General features: G+C 43.8%; 1 protein-coding gene across 1 annotated transcript in view; it reads left to right on the plus strand.

The window, feature by feature from the left end:
* The window catches only part of LOC129699890 (rho guanine nucleotide exchange factor TIAM2-like), a 153,904-nt gene that overhangs the window by 120,500 nt on the left and 16,901 nt on the right, over positions 1-16,503 (plus strand). Inside the window, exons 17-19 of the mRNA XM_055640028.1 lie at positions 877-945; positions 4,957-5,082; positions 13,907-14,015. Coding sequence (XP_055496003.1) covers positions 877-945; positions 4,957-5,082; positions 13,907-14,015 — 304 coding nt within the window. The remainder of the gene's footprint in view (positions 1-876; positions 946-4,956; positions 5,083-13,906; positions 14,016-16,503) is intronic.

Consider the following 16,503-nt stretch of genomic DNA (forward strand, 5'->3'; position numbering starts at 1 on the left):
TAGTGATGCATACTTTACTGCGTGTTACAAATTTCTTTGATGCCGTTCTTTATTTTTAAAGTCTACTTTGTAGTAATTTGGGGGAAAATGTACCATTGCAAAATGATTCTGAAGGAATTTTGGTGTGAGCAAGTTTAATAGTTATTTTTGTATTGTACAGCCTATCGGGCAATAATCCCATCGTTTATTGATGGACATAAAATGCTGGAGTAACTCAGCGGGAGAGGCAGCATCTCTGGATTGAAAAGAATGGGTGAAGTTTCGGGTCGAGACTCTTTAGTCTGAAGAAGGGTCTCGACCCGAAACGTCACCCAGTCCTTCTCTCCAGAGATGCTGCCTGTCCTGCTGAGTTACTCCAGCATTTTGTGTCTATCCTCGGTGTCAGCCAGCATCTGCAGGTCCATCTTACACGATAGTTTATTGAGATGGGAGTGTGGTATCATGGTGGTTAAGCTACTGCCTAAACTGGTGAAGTTTAATATCAATGACCAGGAGAGATGTGAGTTGAAGCCTACCAAGGCAACAAATGGCATTCAAACAACTTGCATTGAATGAAATTATATCTGTAATGTCTTATTAGTGGTAAACACAAAAGTACTGTAATCTAATAAAGACTCACCTGATTCATTAATGTCCTTCAGAATCTGGGCTCATTGTAATTGATTTTTAACTGTTTTCCGAGTTTGGGCACAATTAGAAATTGGCAATGAATATTGGATTTGCCAGTGACATCCTCATCATGCCAGCAAGTAAATTCAAAAAGAGGATGCAATGTTCACTAATAGCTGAATACATGAATATTCTCTCAAATGATGTATTACCTTAAGGATGACTAATATCTTGAGTGGTGGGTAATGGAATCTCTGTCTTTTGAAGGATCTGAGCTGCCTGTTTGACGTCTACCTGGACCCCCTGCAGAATGAGATATTCCTTACACAAGATGAGGTATGAAGCGTGGATGTTCATTTATTTTCCCTTCTCTGGCAGTTTTAGCTCTGTAATTCTCATGCTGGTCTTGGCGAACAATACAGGCTTCTCAAGATCTTCCCAAGGTTAAACTCACTAGATAAACTCACTAACTGGGCCCATGACTGACTGCAGGAGCCCACAGTGGTCTATGTGACACACAGCGTTTGTGTTCATGCCTGCCGGTCTGAATGAGGGTTGCATTTAAAGGCTGCGGTGAAGCCTGATTGCATCCCACCTTTCAGGTTATTGGGAATTGCATGGAGGCATGATTGCGTTTGCATCTTCCTGCAGTTATGAAGTGGGTATCAATTTAGAATAGTAGACACAAAATGTTGGAGTAACTTAGCGGGTGAGGCAGCATCTTTGGAGAAAAGGAATAGGTGACGTTTCGGGTCGAGACCCTTCTTCAGACTGAGTCAGGGGAAAGGGAAAGGAGAGATATAGACGGCGATGTAGAGAGATATAGAACAAATTAATGAAAGATATGCAAAAAATTAACAATGATAAAGGAAATAGGTCATTGCAAGGCTCGAAATTAGCAGTTGCCCGGGTGCCATTGACCACCCAAAGTGCCGCCGGGACGTCTCTTAGCGGCTCGTAACGCTAACGGCAGGTACTTGGGGAAAGCGGTAAGCTCGTGAAGACTTGTAAATGTCCACGAGAGCCCCGAGTACCTACGAGCAGCTATTACCGTAATTCACCGAGTTCGAATCGGGAAACTCGGGAGAACTCTTAAATTACCTCGTACAGTGGGACAGGCCCTTTAGAAGCCTCCTTGAGAACTGCAGATGCGGGAAAAATCGAAGGTAGAAGGGTCTCGACCTGAAACGTCACCTATTCCTTTGCTCCATAGATGTAGCAATGTTACAAAATTTTGAGATTTTAAAAATCGCCTGCAATTTATCCCATCAGATAAAGCATAAAAAGAAGTTTAATTTGACACCTAATTCACTTTCATATCTCAAGTATTTAACAAGTTATGGCCACTCGGAAATTATACTCGGAAATTAGCATCTTGTTCCCTATTGATTTTCTATGGACATAACAAAAAAGCTGTGATCGTGGACAGTCAAAAGCCCATAACTTTCTTAAAAATTAAGAGAACTGAATGAAATTTTCAGTTATCATAGATTGAAGCATTCTGAAACAAATATAAAATAATCTTACTTGGATGACCTGAAATTAAAGCATATAATTAGTTAGTTACCCAATTGTAGCTAATTACAAAACTCAATTACTAGATCTAAACATCTATCCATTTCTTAAGAAATGATTAACATTTTTAAATAGTCTAAGTGTCCAATTAATATTCACAAATAATTCACTATAAAACATGATTTTAAAATCTCATTTACATTAATTTATAGGCCAAATGAAAGGAATTTAGTGTTCAATTGCTGTAAATGAATGGCCATTTAAATCAGCTTTCTAGTGGGATCCTTTGAACGCGCTGGTTTAGAACGTTCACATTGCGGTAGATTTGTGCCCCCAAATGCCCAGAAAAATACTGTGGGATATAATGGGCCCCAAATTAGCTCCTCGCAACATTAAAATTTGTATAAAGGGATCTTAAGAAGCCCTTTTTAACGTAAAAATAAACAGCCTACCTTCTGTTTTCCCCTGTATGAGATCCGGCCCGTTGTCGGCGGTCGCGGGTTTAGAGGTTAATTTTTAACCTACTATAACAAGTAAATAAAGCCCTTAAAACTAAAAATAGCTCCAGCGACGGAATCTTCCAGCGATTTTTCGTTAATAATTAATTAGGCTGAACAAGCTCGAATTGAACAGCCTAGGGAAAATCGCGTTTTAAACCCACCCCCCTCTAAACGGCGCCAAAATCGCGCACACGGGCTGGGACAGATTTTCAGCAACCTTCAGGTACGTTTTACAACATACCTAATAAATGCTGCCTCACCCGCTGAGTTTCTCCAGCATTTTTGTCTAACTTTTATATACGTTATCAGTGCTTTAGTGTTGATACAATCTATCCGAGTGTGGTCAGGAGTGTGTGACAGATTATCCCAGTCCTCACCAACAAACAGTTTGGATCGCTGTATCCAAGTTCAAGTTCAAATTTATTTACAGTGAAATGTAATTTACCATTTAATAAGGACACAATACACAACATGATTCAACACAGACATCCACCACAGCATTCTTCACTGTGGTGGAGGCCATACAGTTCAGACAGTCCTTCACCTCCTTCTCCTCCTCCTCCTCCCTTGTTCACCCATGGTCGGGGCCCTGACCCTTGTGTCTACTCTTGCACTCACTGCCATGTCTGACGAAGGCATTCATTCCAAATACCACCTCCACCATCCTGTCTACCACCCTCGGAGAACTATGATCTCACACATCAAGGTTTCTCTGTTCTAGAGCCCTGCCTTTCACTGTGTGTGACCTGGCCTAGTTCATTTGTCCAAAATACGTCACCTCTCTGAGGAAGGGTCGCAACCCGAAGAGGTCACCCATTCCTTTTCTCCAGAGATGTTGCCTGACCCGCTGAGTTACTCCACACTTTCATAGAGTGATAACAGTGTGGAAACAGGCCCTTCGGCCCAACTTGCCCGCACCAGCCAACTACCCTAGTCCCACCTGCCCGTGTTTGGTCCATATCCCTCCAAACCTGTCCTATCCATGCACCTGTCTGACTGTTTCTTAAAATGTTGGGATAGTCCCTGCCTCAACTACCTCCGCTGGCAGCTTGTTCCATACACCCACCTTTTTGTATCAATTTTGATTTAAACCAGCATCTGCAGTTCCTTCATACTCCTCTCTTCACCATCCCTTTAGCTGCTGAAGTTTAGCACGCTCTTTGCCGCCCTGACTGTTGCCTGCCTGTGATTTAAATGTAATGTGATTCTTGGCCCCAGGGTAACTAGATATCTTGTTTCCTCTGGTATGGCTACCTCATGTTCACCCCATGTTTGACCCTGTTACAGTATTCTCTGGCAAAGGAAGAGGTTGTACGGAACATCATTTGAACATCATGGGACGTGACTTGTTAAGAACAAATGAGATAACTGAGTCTAATAGAATAAAGAATCTGAGCGCAGCAGCACTTTTTTAAAAGGGTTCTTTATGAAACATTACGTGGATGTAGATTAACCTCGCCGTTGAAACATGCAGGGGCTATCTTGATCAGACTCCAGTCTGAAGAAGGGTCTCGAGCCATTTTCCTTCTCTCCCGAGATGCTGCCTGTCCCGCTGAGTTACTCCAGCATTTTGTGTCTGTCTAGGGGTTATCTTGGGTTCCTTAAGCTTTTTAATTGTATATTAATATGGTTTTATGCTGTCGGTCACCATGCTTCAAGATTAAATCTACCATTTACAGTATTTACAGTGATGGTTTATGTCTGAATCCCATTATTTAGTTTTCAATTCATTGTCCTTGTCGCCTGTTAACTTTGGCACTAATTCTTTATTCCTCTTGTTGCTATTAGAGGTCTTGCTTCCACAAGCACAAAGCTGCTCTTGATTCAGGTCAATTGGGATCCCTGGTGGAGGGTGATCTTGAAGAAGCATTCGCACATCCTGTAGTTTGATTCGTGCTTCCTGTGGATCTGATGTTCAAATGACAGGGAAAATGGTCCCGATGTTGGGGGAGTCCAGAACCAGGGGAAACAGTTTTAGGAATAGGGGGTTGGCCATTTAGGACTCAGATAAGGAAAACACATTTCACCCAAGGAGTTGTGAATCTGTGGAATTCTGCCACAGAAGGCAGTGGAGGCCAATTCACTGGATGTTTTCAAGAGAGAGTTAGGGCTAATAGAATCAAGGGATATGAGGAGAAAGCAGGAACGGGGTACTGATTCTGGATGATCAGCCATGATCATATTGAATGGTGGTGCTGGCTCGAAGGGCCGAATGGCCTACTGCACCAATTTTCTAAGTTTCCATGAATGGGAACATATTTTCTATGTTCCTATGAATGTGCGTTTACACGGAACAATCTACTAGAGTCTTTCTGTTTTCATGTTCTTGCAGATGGAGTCGCTCTTTGGGAGCCTGCCAGAAATGCTCCAGTTTCAGAAGATGTTCCTGCATACCCTCGAGGATGGTATTGCCTTATCACCTGACTTCAACAAGCTAGAAACTCCATCCCAATTTAAAGTAAGTGGGGAATAATGTTGTCTGCAAAATGAGGAAAAAGTAAGTTTAAAATAGGCTTGATGTGTCGCTTGATAATAACTAATACTGATTGCTGTTGTCAGTGTCTGATAAACACACATAGCTGGAGTAACTAGAGTGGGCCAGGCAGCATCTCTGGATGGAAGGAATGGGTGACATTTCGTGTCGAGACTCTTTCTTGACCCGAAAAGTCACCCGCTCCTTATCACCAGAGATGCTTCTAGTCCCGTTAAGTTACTCCAGAATTTTGTGTCGATCTTCAGTGTAAACCAGCATCTGCAGTTTCTTTCCTAGACAGAGTTTGATAACTGAGTGGGCAATACTGGGCTGGATACTAGATTATAATACTGAGTTATAATATCTAATCTCCATGAGCAAAATTATTAAAGAGTTTTTATTTTCTAAATGTTTGCACCTGTATCCCCGTTAAGAAATTAAATGATCGTACACAGTTTTGGGTTAATTGCTCTGGTGCACTCTGATTTAATTCTCTAATTCAGCCTGTTTTGTTAACCGAACATTTCCAACTCAAAGAGTACCTTGGACTTGCAACGGACTCTGAAATTATTAAGTGAACTAGAACTCACCTTTTATTTGTTGAAAGGAATCCACTCCCTAGCCCTGATCCATATCTGCATGTATGTGCGGCCAGTTTGAAGTGTCCACTTAAACTGAACAGCCTCCTTTCTGAAATCTCAAATCCCATTTCTCGTACAGATATATACTCGCAAGGGAGATTGAAGCCAGATCTGCTCTGGTAATTTTGTAGCTATGTTGACACAAGAAAGGAGTTGTGAGTTTTATTTAGTACTAGACCAAGTGCAGACCCGTTGGGTCTGCTCCCCCAACGCAGCCGTTCCCTACCCGTAGCCCCCACGGGAGACGTGGTCCTCCAACTCAAGCGGCTCAGGTATCAGCAGTGCGGCTGTTTTTAAATGGCGTCTTTGAGGCGAGATGCGAGCGCCAGCAGCCGTTTAGGTCACTGGCCAGCAGGAGGAGACAAAATGAGTGAGTGGGGGGGGGGGGGGGGGGGGCGAGAGAAGGATTTGATTAAAAAAGTGTGCATAAACACGATGAAATGTAATGAGGAGTGGATACTTAGAAAGAAAAGTGAAATCTCTACGGAAATGGAAAAGATCTTGCCGATTGTGCGTCTGGATTCGGCGTGGCAAGGAATCAAAGGAAGAAAGGCAGCCGGCAGCCGTACATGTAAATGGATCCATTCCGATTGGACATCTGCGAGTATTGGGCATTCCGATTGGACATCTGCGAGTATTGGGCATTGTGACATCACACGATGGAACGAATCAAAAGGCAGAAAGGCAGCCGGACGGCAGGCGGCAGCCACACAGTTTTATATAATAATAGATTTAATCAAGGCATCATAGTCAAGGTGACAATTTGTTACCCAATCCCCATTTGTTTCTGTTGGAAATGCAGTTTCTTGCTATGTGTTATCCATGTGGTGAAGATGCCAGTGTTGGGCAGGATATTGATCAGATCGTGACAATGGAATAGGGATACATTTCCAAAGGAAAATTGTGCAAGGTCTAGTATTATACCACATGCTAAATACGTTTGTGCTGCATTTTGACTTTGGAAGCTTTGTGGTGTGTGCGTGTCTGTCAATGTCACTTAGAACCAGTAAAGGGCTTGTCCCACGTGCGACCTAATCTGCGAGTTCTGGCGAGTTTGCCCTCGACTCATACTCGTAGCATGGTCAACACGAGGTCGTAGGAGGTCTTCATAACTCTCCTTCATGCTCAACAGTGGTCTCCACGTACTCGAGGCCTCAGCTAGGTTGCGGCGTTTTTTTCAATATGTTAAAAAATGCCCACGACTAAAAAAAGGTCGCCATGGAAGAAATCGATACTTTTTTACTCGTAGGTTTAGTCGTAGTAGGTCGGCATGTTAGTCGTAGGTAATCGAGGGTAGTCGAAGGTAGTCGAAGATAGCCTTCATCTTAATCGAAGAGAGGTCGAAGGAAATCGAAGGAAGTCGTCTTCAGTTTTCACTATTCAGTGTCCAATTTTCCCGAAGTTAGTGGTAGCTAGTCGAAGCTGGTCTTCAACATGTCATTTTTTTTTAACTCTTCATGGGTACCATAAGTAGGAAGGCACTGCAGATGCTGGTTCAAACCGAAGATAGACAAAAAGCTGCAGTGGGTTAGACAGCATCTTTTCTTCTGGAGAAAAGAAATGTGACATCTCGATCGAGGCCCTGCTCCAGGCTGAGAGACAGGGGAATAGAAAACGAGAGATTTAGAAGGTGATATAGAGAGATGGAGAACATATGCAAAAAAAGTACCAATGACAAAGGGAACAGGCCATTGTTAGCTGTTAACGAGTAACAGTCAATGAGACTTAACAAAACAGTTTTGAAGCTGATGCCACGACTTGTGGGGGAGGGATGGAGAGAGAGGGGATGCAAGGGTAGTTTAGTTTAGAGATACAGCGCGGAATCAAGGTCTTCGGCCCACTGGGTCCGCGCCGACCAGCGATCCCCGCACACCAACACGATCCTTGGATGTCTTTGGAGTGTGGGAGGAAACTGGAGATTTCGGAGAAAACCCACGCAGGTCATGGGGAGAACGTACAAACTCCGTACAGACAGCACCCATCGTCGGAATCAAACGCGGGCCTCCAGCGCTGCATTCACTGTAAGGCAGCAACTCTGCCACTGCGCCATCGTGCAGCGAAGTTAGAGAAGTCTATATTCATAAGCTGCCCAAGAGAAATATTTGAGGTGCTGTTCCTCCAGTCTGCTTTTGGCTTCACTCTGACAGTGGAGGAGGCCCAGGACAGAAAGGCCAGTGTGGGAATGGGAAGGGGAGTTGAAGTCTTTGGCAATCAGCATCTGCAGTTCTGTGAACTTGAAATATCCTCGCTAGTGAAATCTTCCTCGTCAGAACATCACACTAATAGAATAGCTTCCTCAGCTATGTATTGATTTCTTATACTTGGTTAGTTTAGTTTATTGTCACGTGTACGGAGGTACAGTGAAAAGCTTTTGCATGCTAACCAGTCAGCGGAAAGACAATACATGATTATAATCGAGCCATTCACAGTGTACAGAAACATGATGAAGGGAATAAAATTTAGCGCAAGATGAGGCCAGTAAAGTCCGATCAAAGTTAGTCCAAGGATCACCAATGGGGTAGATAGTAGTTCAGCACTGCTCTCTGGTTGTGGTTGGATGGTTCAGTTGCCTGATAACAGCTGGGAAGAAACTGTCCCTGAATCTGGAGGTGTGTGTTTTCACACTTCTGTATCCTTTTTTCAATGGGGAGGGGAGAGGAGGGAGTGGCCAGGGTTCGATTAGTCCTTGATTATGCTGCTGGCCTTGCCGAGGCAGCGTGAGGCAAAGATCTTATAGCAGAGCAAGATAGGTTACTCTCACGCAAACGTGTAGTACGCTCATGGGCTCATTAGATCAGAAGAAATATAATTGTGTGTGTTATATGATTATATACATTTATATAATTTTCATGTATGTGTGTTTATAAACATTTTATTCTTTAACAAGAATTAACAGAAATATGAACTAACAGAATTATGAATCTAACCCTATATCACACACAAAAAGTTCCCCCACAATGTCAATTACCCTGCGAGTCGGGATCGGTTCCGGTTACTACAAAATCAACTCACACACTGCTTGTGAGCCATTTAAAAAGAAATAATTTAAAAAACATTAAAAAAGACAATTACCAGTCAAATTTCATTCTTAACAAGAAGTATGAACTGACAGAATTATGAATCTAACCCTATATCACACACACAAACTGTTGTCCCGCAACATTGATTACACTGCGAGTCGGGTCAGGTAGGCTCCGGTTACTAAAATGGGCGGGGAAAAGTGCCCAGGATCCCCTCCGTAGCGTACTACACGTCAGCCCATTGTATTTCGCCGGAGTAGCCCATCTTGCTCTGCTCTAAGATCTTTGGCGTGAGGTATAAATGGAGTCAATAGAAGGGAGGTTGGTTTGTGTGATGGTGTGGGCTGTGTCCACAATTCGCTGCAATTTCTTGCAGTTTTGGATGGAGCTGTTCCCAAACCAAGCTGTGATGCATCCTGGTAGAATGCTTTCTCTGGTGCATCTGTAGAAGTTGATGAGAGTTGTATGAGACTAGCCAAACTTCCTAAGCCTTCTAAGGAAGTAGAGGCGTTGATGTGTTTGTTGTCTTGGCACTTGCTTCAATATGGGTGCTCCAGGAGAAGTTGTTGGTGATATTTTGGTGAGATTACAGGAAGGGATACAAGACCTGCTCCAACCACAGGTTTATAGACTCATCGAGCTACTCAGCAAGACACAGGTCCTTCAACTGACCATGTCCATGCTGACCAAGTTGGCATTCGGGGCTAGTCCCATTTACCAGCATTTTCTCATAAGCCTCTAAACTCTTCCGAGTCTTTTCAAATATCATAATAGTATCCACTGCTTTAGCTTCCTCTGGCAGCTCATTTCAAAAGTTACCCCTGAGGTGGTTCCCTGCAAGATGATCAATGATCTTGCATGTTTCATCAATGTGGCTTCAAACGCCAGGACCCACCAAATATTGCTAAATATTTAAACCTCTGTCCTTATTTAATCTATCGTGTTGTTTGTTATTATTCAAAATGGCATATTTATTTATATATTACCATATAACCATATAACAATTACAGCACGGAAACAGGACATCTCGACCCTTCTAGTCCGTGCCGAACACGTATTCTCCCCTAGTCCCATGCACCTGCACTCAGACCATAACCCTCCATTCCTTTCCCGTCCATATAACTATCCCAATTTATTTTTAAATGGTAAAAACGAACCTGCCTCCACCACCTTCACTGGAAGCTCATTCCACACAGCTACCACTCTCTGAGTAAAGAAGTTCCCCCTCATGTTACCCCTAAACTTCTGTCCCTTAATTCGCAAGTCATGTCCCCTTGTTTGAATCTTCCCTACTCTCAGTGGGAAAAGCTTATCCACGTCAACTCTGTCTATCCCTCTCATCATTTTAAAGACCTCTATCAAGTCCCCCCTTAACCTTCTGCGCTCCAGAGAATAAAGCCCTAACTTATTCAACCTTTCTCTGTAACTTAGTTGTTTAAACCCAGGCAACATTCTAGTAAATCTCCTCTGTACTCTCTCTATTTTGTTGACATCCTTCCTATAATTAGGCGACCAAAATTGTACACCATACTCCAGAATTGACCTCACCAATGCCTTGTACAATTTTAACATTACATCCCAACTTCTATACTCAATGCTCTGATTTATAAAGGCCAGCACACCAATAGCTTTCTTTACCACCCTATCTACATGAGATTCCATGAGATATCATAATCTTCCTCACTCTATTCCATACTCGGCCACATTTCTTGAATTTTTTGATGGCATGCGAAATATGTACCCAAGAGTATTCTGCAGCTGAAACTTCCACACACTCACCTTAATCCTAAGCCCTCTGTTTCGATTCTTCTACCAGGAGAGAAGGACTGTGAGCATTCACTTTATTAATTTCCCTCATGAACATGTGCACCTCAAGAAGCTCAATAGCTCAATAAGCCTCCTATGCTCCAAAGGAAAAATTCCTTCTTTAGTCAAGCCCGCAACCCAAGGTAGCATCCTGATGAATCTCACCTGCACCATTTCCAACTTAATAACATTCTTTCAGTGTACCTTTGACTTTCCAGCATCTGCAGTTCCTTCTTAACCACTTTGTCTACTCCACTGCGATATCTCCTCAAGGTATGCCTACTTTGAAGAAGTTCTCCTCTCTCTCCGGAGACTTTCACAACCTCCTCTCTAACTGTCCCCTCTGTGAGAAGAAGGGTGTCGGCCCGAAACGTTGCCTATTTCCTTCGCTCCATAGATGCTGCTGCACCCGCTGAGTTTCTCCAGCATTTTTGTGTACCTTCGAATTTTCAGCATCTGCAGTTCCTTCTTAAAAACATTCTTTCGGCAGCTGGGCAAACAGAATTGCACCCGATACGGCAAGCGTAAGCTCGCCAATAGCTGCATTATCTAGTGCTAACTTTTGTATGCTCCCAATGTTGGCAACATGCCAACTACATTCTTCACCAGAGTGTCCGGCTGACTTGCCACTTTTAGGGAACCATGCACCTGTACTCCCAGATCTTTCTGCTCTGCAACAGTCTCCAGGGCTCGACCATTTACTGTGCAAGCTTGACTTACTAAAGTGCAGTATCTCATCCCTAACTAGAGTTAACGTCCATTTGCCATTCCATGTCCTACTGGACTATCAGCCTCCATGAAACATAATTATCATATTTTGTATCACCAGTGGAGTTTCCCCCCTGATCTCTTATGTTTAATCAGTTCATAATTTTTTGATGTTTTGTCCACCTACGCGAGCGATATATATTTAAAAGACTAGCATTGAAATGTTACCGTTTGGGCAGGGTTCTGGAGAGCTAATTTTGGAAACTTCAACTGTGTAGCAACAGCTACTCAGAGCTGCAGAACGAGAGAGGAAAAGGAATACATCATTTTTATTTCACGCTGAAGAAGGGTCTCGATCTGAAACGCCACCCACTCCTTCTCTCCAGAGATGCTGTGGTGTCGGGAATTTTGCGAATTATTAGGAAGATGAGTAGGTTATAATATGGTTAACTCTAGAAGCTGGCATACTGGGGAAGCACGATGGGGAATAATGGGCAGCATAGAACGTTCTGCTGAAAAGCAAGCTTTCTTATCTATTGTGGAGGAGAATAGTCCTACGTAGTCCTGTCTAGGTTCATATCCGTAGCAATCTTGAGGATACAGCTGCTCTTTGTCGCTGTGTTTAGCAGGCAAGTCTCCCAAAGGTTAACAAAGGACCTCTTTTAACAAGGGGACCCCATTTATCGAGTGGAATCAATCCTCCATCCAGGGACATTGACATCAAGTTAAGTCAAGTTTATTTGTCACATACACATACAAGATGTGCAGTGAAATGAAAGTGGCAATGCCTGCGGATTGTGCAAAAAGTACAGAACGGAATCAGTATTTACATATTGCAAAAAAAACCCCCAACTATTTTAAAAAGACACAACACAACAATAAATTACAGTAAATTGGTCCCTGGTGAGATGAGTTTACAGTCCCAATGGCCTGTGGGAAGAAACTCTGTCTCATCATCTCTGTTTTCACAGCATGACAGAGGAGGCGTTTGCCTAACCGTAGCAGCTGGAACAGTCTGTTGCTGGGGGGGAAGGGGTCCCCCATGATCTTGCTGGCTCTGGATCTGTACCTTCTGATGTATAGTTCCTGCAGGGGGGCGAGTGTAGTTCCCATAGAGCGTTCGGCCGAACGCACTACTCTCCGCAGAGCCAATCCATGGTATATTTTTGTTAGATATGTGGGAGTGAGATTTTCAAACCAACAGGAAAACGTAAGATTAAAGTTACCTCTGGGGAAAGACAATGATGGAAGGTGATTAATGGTTTATTTCAAAGTAACCATTGTGTCACGAGGATATAAAAATCCTATAGTTACTGTGGTTTGTTGAAGCAGTTTGGGTCTCCTCAAACTGTTTCCCGATGTACATTGCTAAGGCCTTTAATAAACCGACGTTCGATAGACTCACCACTGAACTATAAGCTGTTTTATTTGTGTCGGTGCCTATTTGAGTAAAGTCAGTTATAGGGTATGAGTGTAGCACAACATCCCCTCCTACAGACTGCCTGTCCCACTGAATTACTCTAGCATTTTGTATCTACCTTCATAGTAGACCAGCATCTAACATGTATGATGTGCTCCCAGGTTTAGTTCTGATTTATGGGGTAGTTTTGTGCTGGAGGTCAGGGCTGCACATGTGATTCCACTATCTTCCCACAGGCGGAAGGCAAGTTTGAAAGCCAGCGGCCATATTTGTTTTTGTCTATGCTTCTAAATCAAGTGAGCGTGTTCGTTAACTCCCCCTCCCATTCCCACACTGACCTTTCTGTCCTGGGCCTCCTCCACTGTCAGAGTGAGGCCCAATGCAAATTGGAGCAACAGCACCTCATATTTCCCTCGGGCAGCTTACACCCCAGTGGTATGAATATTGACTTCTCTAACTTCAAGTAACCCTTGCTTTCCCTCTCTTGCCATCCCACCCTAATCCTAGTTCTCCAACCAATCTGACTGTCCTCCTGATTAAATGTTATCTTTGTATCTTTGTCATCATCTCCGAGCTAACAATGATATATTCTACATTTTCCTTGATCTACGTCCTCTTTGATCTCTTGCTTTTCACACCTTACCCTTCCATATCTCTGGGTCCTCCTCTCCCTTGACTGTGTCTGAAGAAGGGTCTCGACCCAAAACGTCATCATTTCCTTCTATCCAGAGATGCTGCCTGTTCCGCTAAGTTAAGGGCCTGTCCCACTGTACGAGCTAACTCAAGAGTTCTCCCGAGTTTCCCCTGATTCGAACTCGGAGAATTATGGTAATAGCCGCTCGTAGGTACTCGGGGCTCTCGTGGACATTTTTCAACATGTTGAAAAATCTTCACGAGTCTTCACGAGCTTACCGCGTTTCCCGAGTACCTGCCGTTAGCGTTGCGAGCCGCAAAGAGACGTCCCGAGCTCCGACGTACCCGCAACGTACATTCTACGTGCTTACCACGAGTTTGATTTTTTTTTTAAACTCGGGAGAGCTCTTGAATTACCTTGTACAGTGGGACAGGCCCTTAGCTCCAGCATTTTGAGTCTGTCTCACTTCAAGCCATTTTGTGTATGACCATATGCGGACAGAATCAATGTTTCGAACCTTCTGCTGAAGGTACACAGAGGCTATTTTCAAATAACATGCCATTAATTGTTTTCATTTCAGAAGCTATTGTTTTCCCTGGGTGGTTCATTCCTGTACTACGCCGATCACTTCAAACTGTACAGTGGTTTTTGTGCAAACCACAGAAAGGCTCAGAAAGTTTTGGAAAGAGGTAAGATATAAATATTAGTTATTAGTTAATTATTAATTAATAGTTAGTATGTTTTAGGAGTTGAGATTATGTTGGCTGTTTGTACAAGATTGGCTCTTGTTGCACCATAGTTTGATACCAGAACGGGTGGCGCAGCGGTAGAGTTGCTGCCTTGCAGACCTTGCAGCGCCCGAGACCCGGGTTCGATCCTGACCACGGGTGCTGTCTGTACGGAGTTTGTACGTTCTGCCCGTGACCTGCGTGGGTTTTCTCAGAGTTCTTCGGTTTCCTCCCACACTCCAAAGGCGTACAGGTTTGTAGGTTAATTGGCTTGGTGTAAATGTAAAAATTGTCCCTAGTGTGTGTAGGGTAGTGTTGATGTGCAGGGATCGCTGGTCGGTGCGGACTCAGTGGGCCGAAGGGCCTGTTTCCACAATGTAGCTCTAAACTAAACTAAAAGTTAATACATTTTGGGAGTTGAGATTGTGTTAGTTGTTTGTGCAAGATTGTCTCTTTTTGCACAGTAGATTTAAAACAGTACAACACAGAAACATTGTACCAAACATGATGCCAAGACTATCTGTAATCTCCCTGCACACAATCCCTATCTCTCTATTATCTCAGGGCTTATTCACATACCTATCCAAAAGTCTCTTTCATATCACACCATCATACCTGCCTTATCCACCACCCTCGGCAGCATGTTCCAGGTATTCCCCACCCACCATGTTCAATAAAGCACTTGCCCCACACATCTCCTTTAAGCTTTGCCTCTCTCACCACTCTCTCATCAGCCTTACCAGGTGGGACTAGTGTAAAGGGGCTGTCCCACTGCGGCGACCTAATCTGCGAGTTCAGACATTCAAACTCGAGGGCGCTCGCATGGAAAACTTCAAGATGGATCGACCGCCAGCGATGAAACCGCGAGCTGGATCGAAAACACGCACACGCACACTCACGCACACACACACACACGCACAGACACACACACACACACACACACACACACACACAGACACACACACACACACACACACACACACACACACACACACACACACACACACACACACACACACACACACACACACACACACACACACACACACACACACACACACACACACACACACACACACACACACACACACACACACACACACACACACACACACACACACAGGGCAGGGGGGGAGCGCTGTCTGAAATTCACATCCGCGATGAAGAGGAAGGTAAAAGATGGCTGCACAGTGTACGGTAAGTCCTTGAGAGAGGGGAAGCAAAGGAGAGAGAAGGGAGAGAGGGAGTGGAGACACTTTTAAGAAGTTTAATAAAGTTTAGCGGCCATTTAACCTACCGGTTGGTTTTCCTTGATTCTGAAAACTCCAATGAGTCAATTAAAATGCCCGGTCAGTGAAGGAGATTGCCTACGGCTGCCCTCGACTGCCTGTAACTAAATAGCAACCTCACTCCACTGTACTACCAGTTCAAAAGAAACATGGTGACCAATTTTTACTTGCGGAAATTTTTTTAACATGCATAAAAATTTTCTGCGACCTGGCTAACTTCCCTCGAGCATGAAGGAGTGTTCCAGTGACCTCATAGATCCTCCTAGGACCACGTGTCAGCCATGCTGCAAGTTTGAGTCGAGGGCAAACTCTTCTAAACTCGCAGATTAGGTCGCCGCAGTGGGACAGCCCCTTAAATATAGGTTCTTTATTGTCATTATAACATGTAAACATGTACAACGAAATTAAAAATGCCAACCAGTCAGTGCATCATTCACACATTATCTAAAAGCTAACGATACGTAAAAGAGAAATATCTAAAATAAACTAAAATAAATAACATGAATAAAACAAGCATAAACACACAACCATACATTCTTCTGTCGATTGCACAATCCCGTTGGTATGTAGTGCACCTGCGCTCATTTGGTGGCTATATTAAGTGTAGTTATTGCTGTGGGATAAAAACTGTTTTTGAGTCTGTTTGTCCTTGTCCTCTTTGATCTGTACCGTCTGCCTGACGGCAACAGTTCAAACAGGGAGTGTCCGGGGGTGGGAAATGTCCTTTATAATGTTCTGGGGTTTCTTGAGACAGTGGAAACTGTGTTGGTGAGGAGAGTGCAGCCAACAATCTTCTGGGCGTTGTCAATAGCCCTCTGGAGCGCTTTCCTCTGAGCCGCTGTGCAGCTGGTGTACCACACGCATACACAGTATGTTAGGATGCTCTCTATGGAGCACTGATAAAAGGTCAGCAGCAGTCTCTGGGTGATGTTATTCTTCCTGAGCACCCTCAGGAAGTGCAGTCTCTGCTGGACCTTTTTCAGCAGCACAGAGGTGTTCACGCTCCATGTCAGGTCCTCCTCAATGTGGATTCCCAGGAAGCGGAAATCCGCCACCCTCTCCACACAGTCCCCTCTGATGATTAATGGTGTAATGTCCGTTTTCTTCTTCCCGTAGTCTATTATAAGCTCCTTGGTCTTTGAAGTGTTGAGGAGCAGGTT

This window comes from Leucoraja erinacea, chromosome 8 (genome assembly GCF_028641065.1).
Source record: "Leucoraja erinacea ecotype New England chromosome 8, Leri_hhj_1, whole genome shotgun sequence".
In the NCBI taxonomy this organism is placed as follows: Eukaryota; Metazoa; Chordata; class Chondrichthyes; order Rajiformes; family Rajidae; genus Leucoraja; species Leucoraja erinaceus.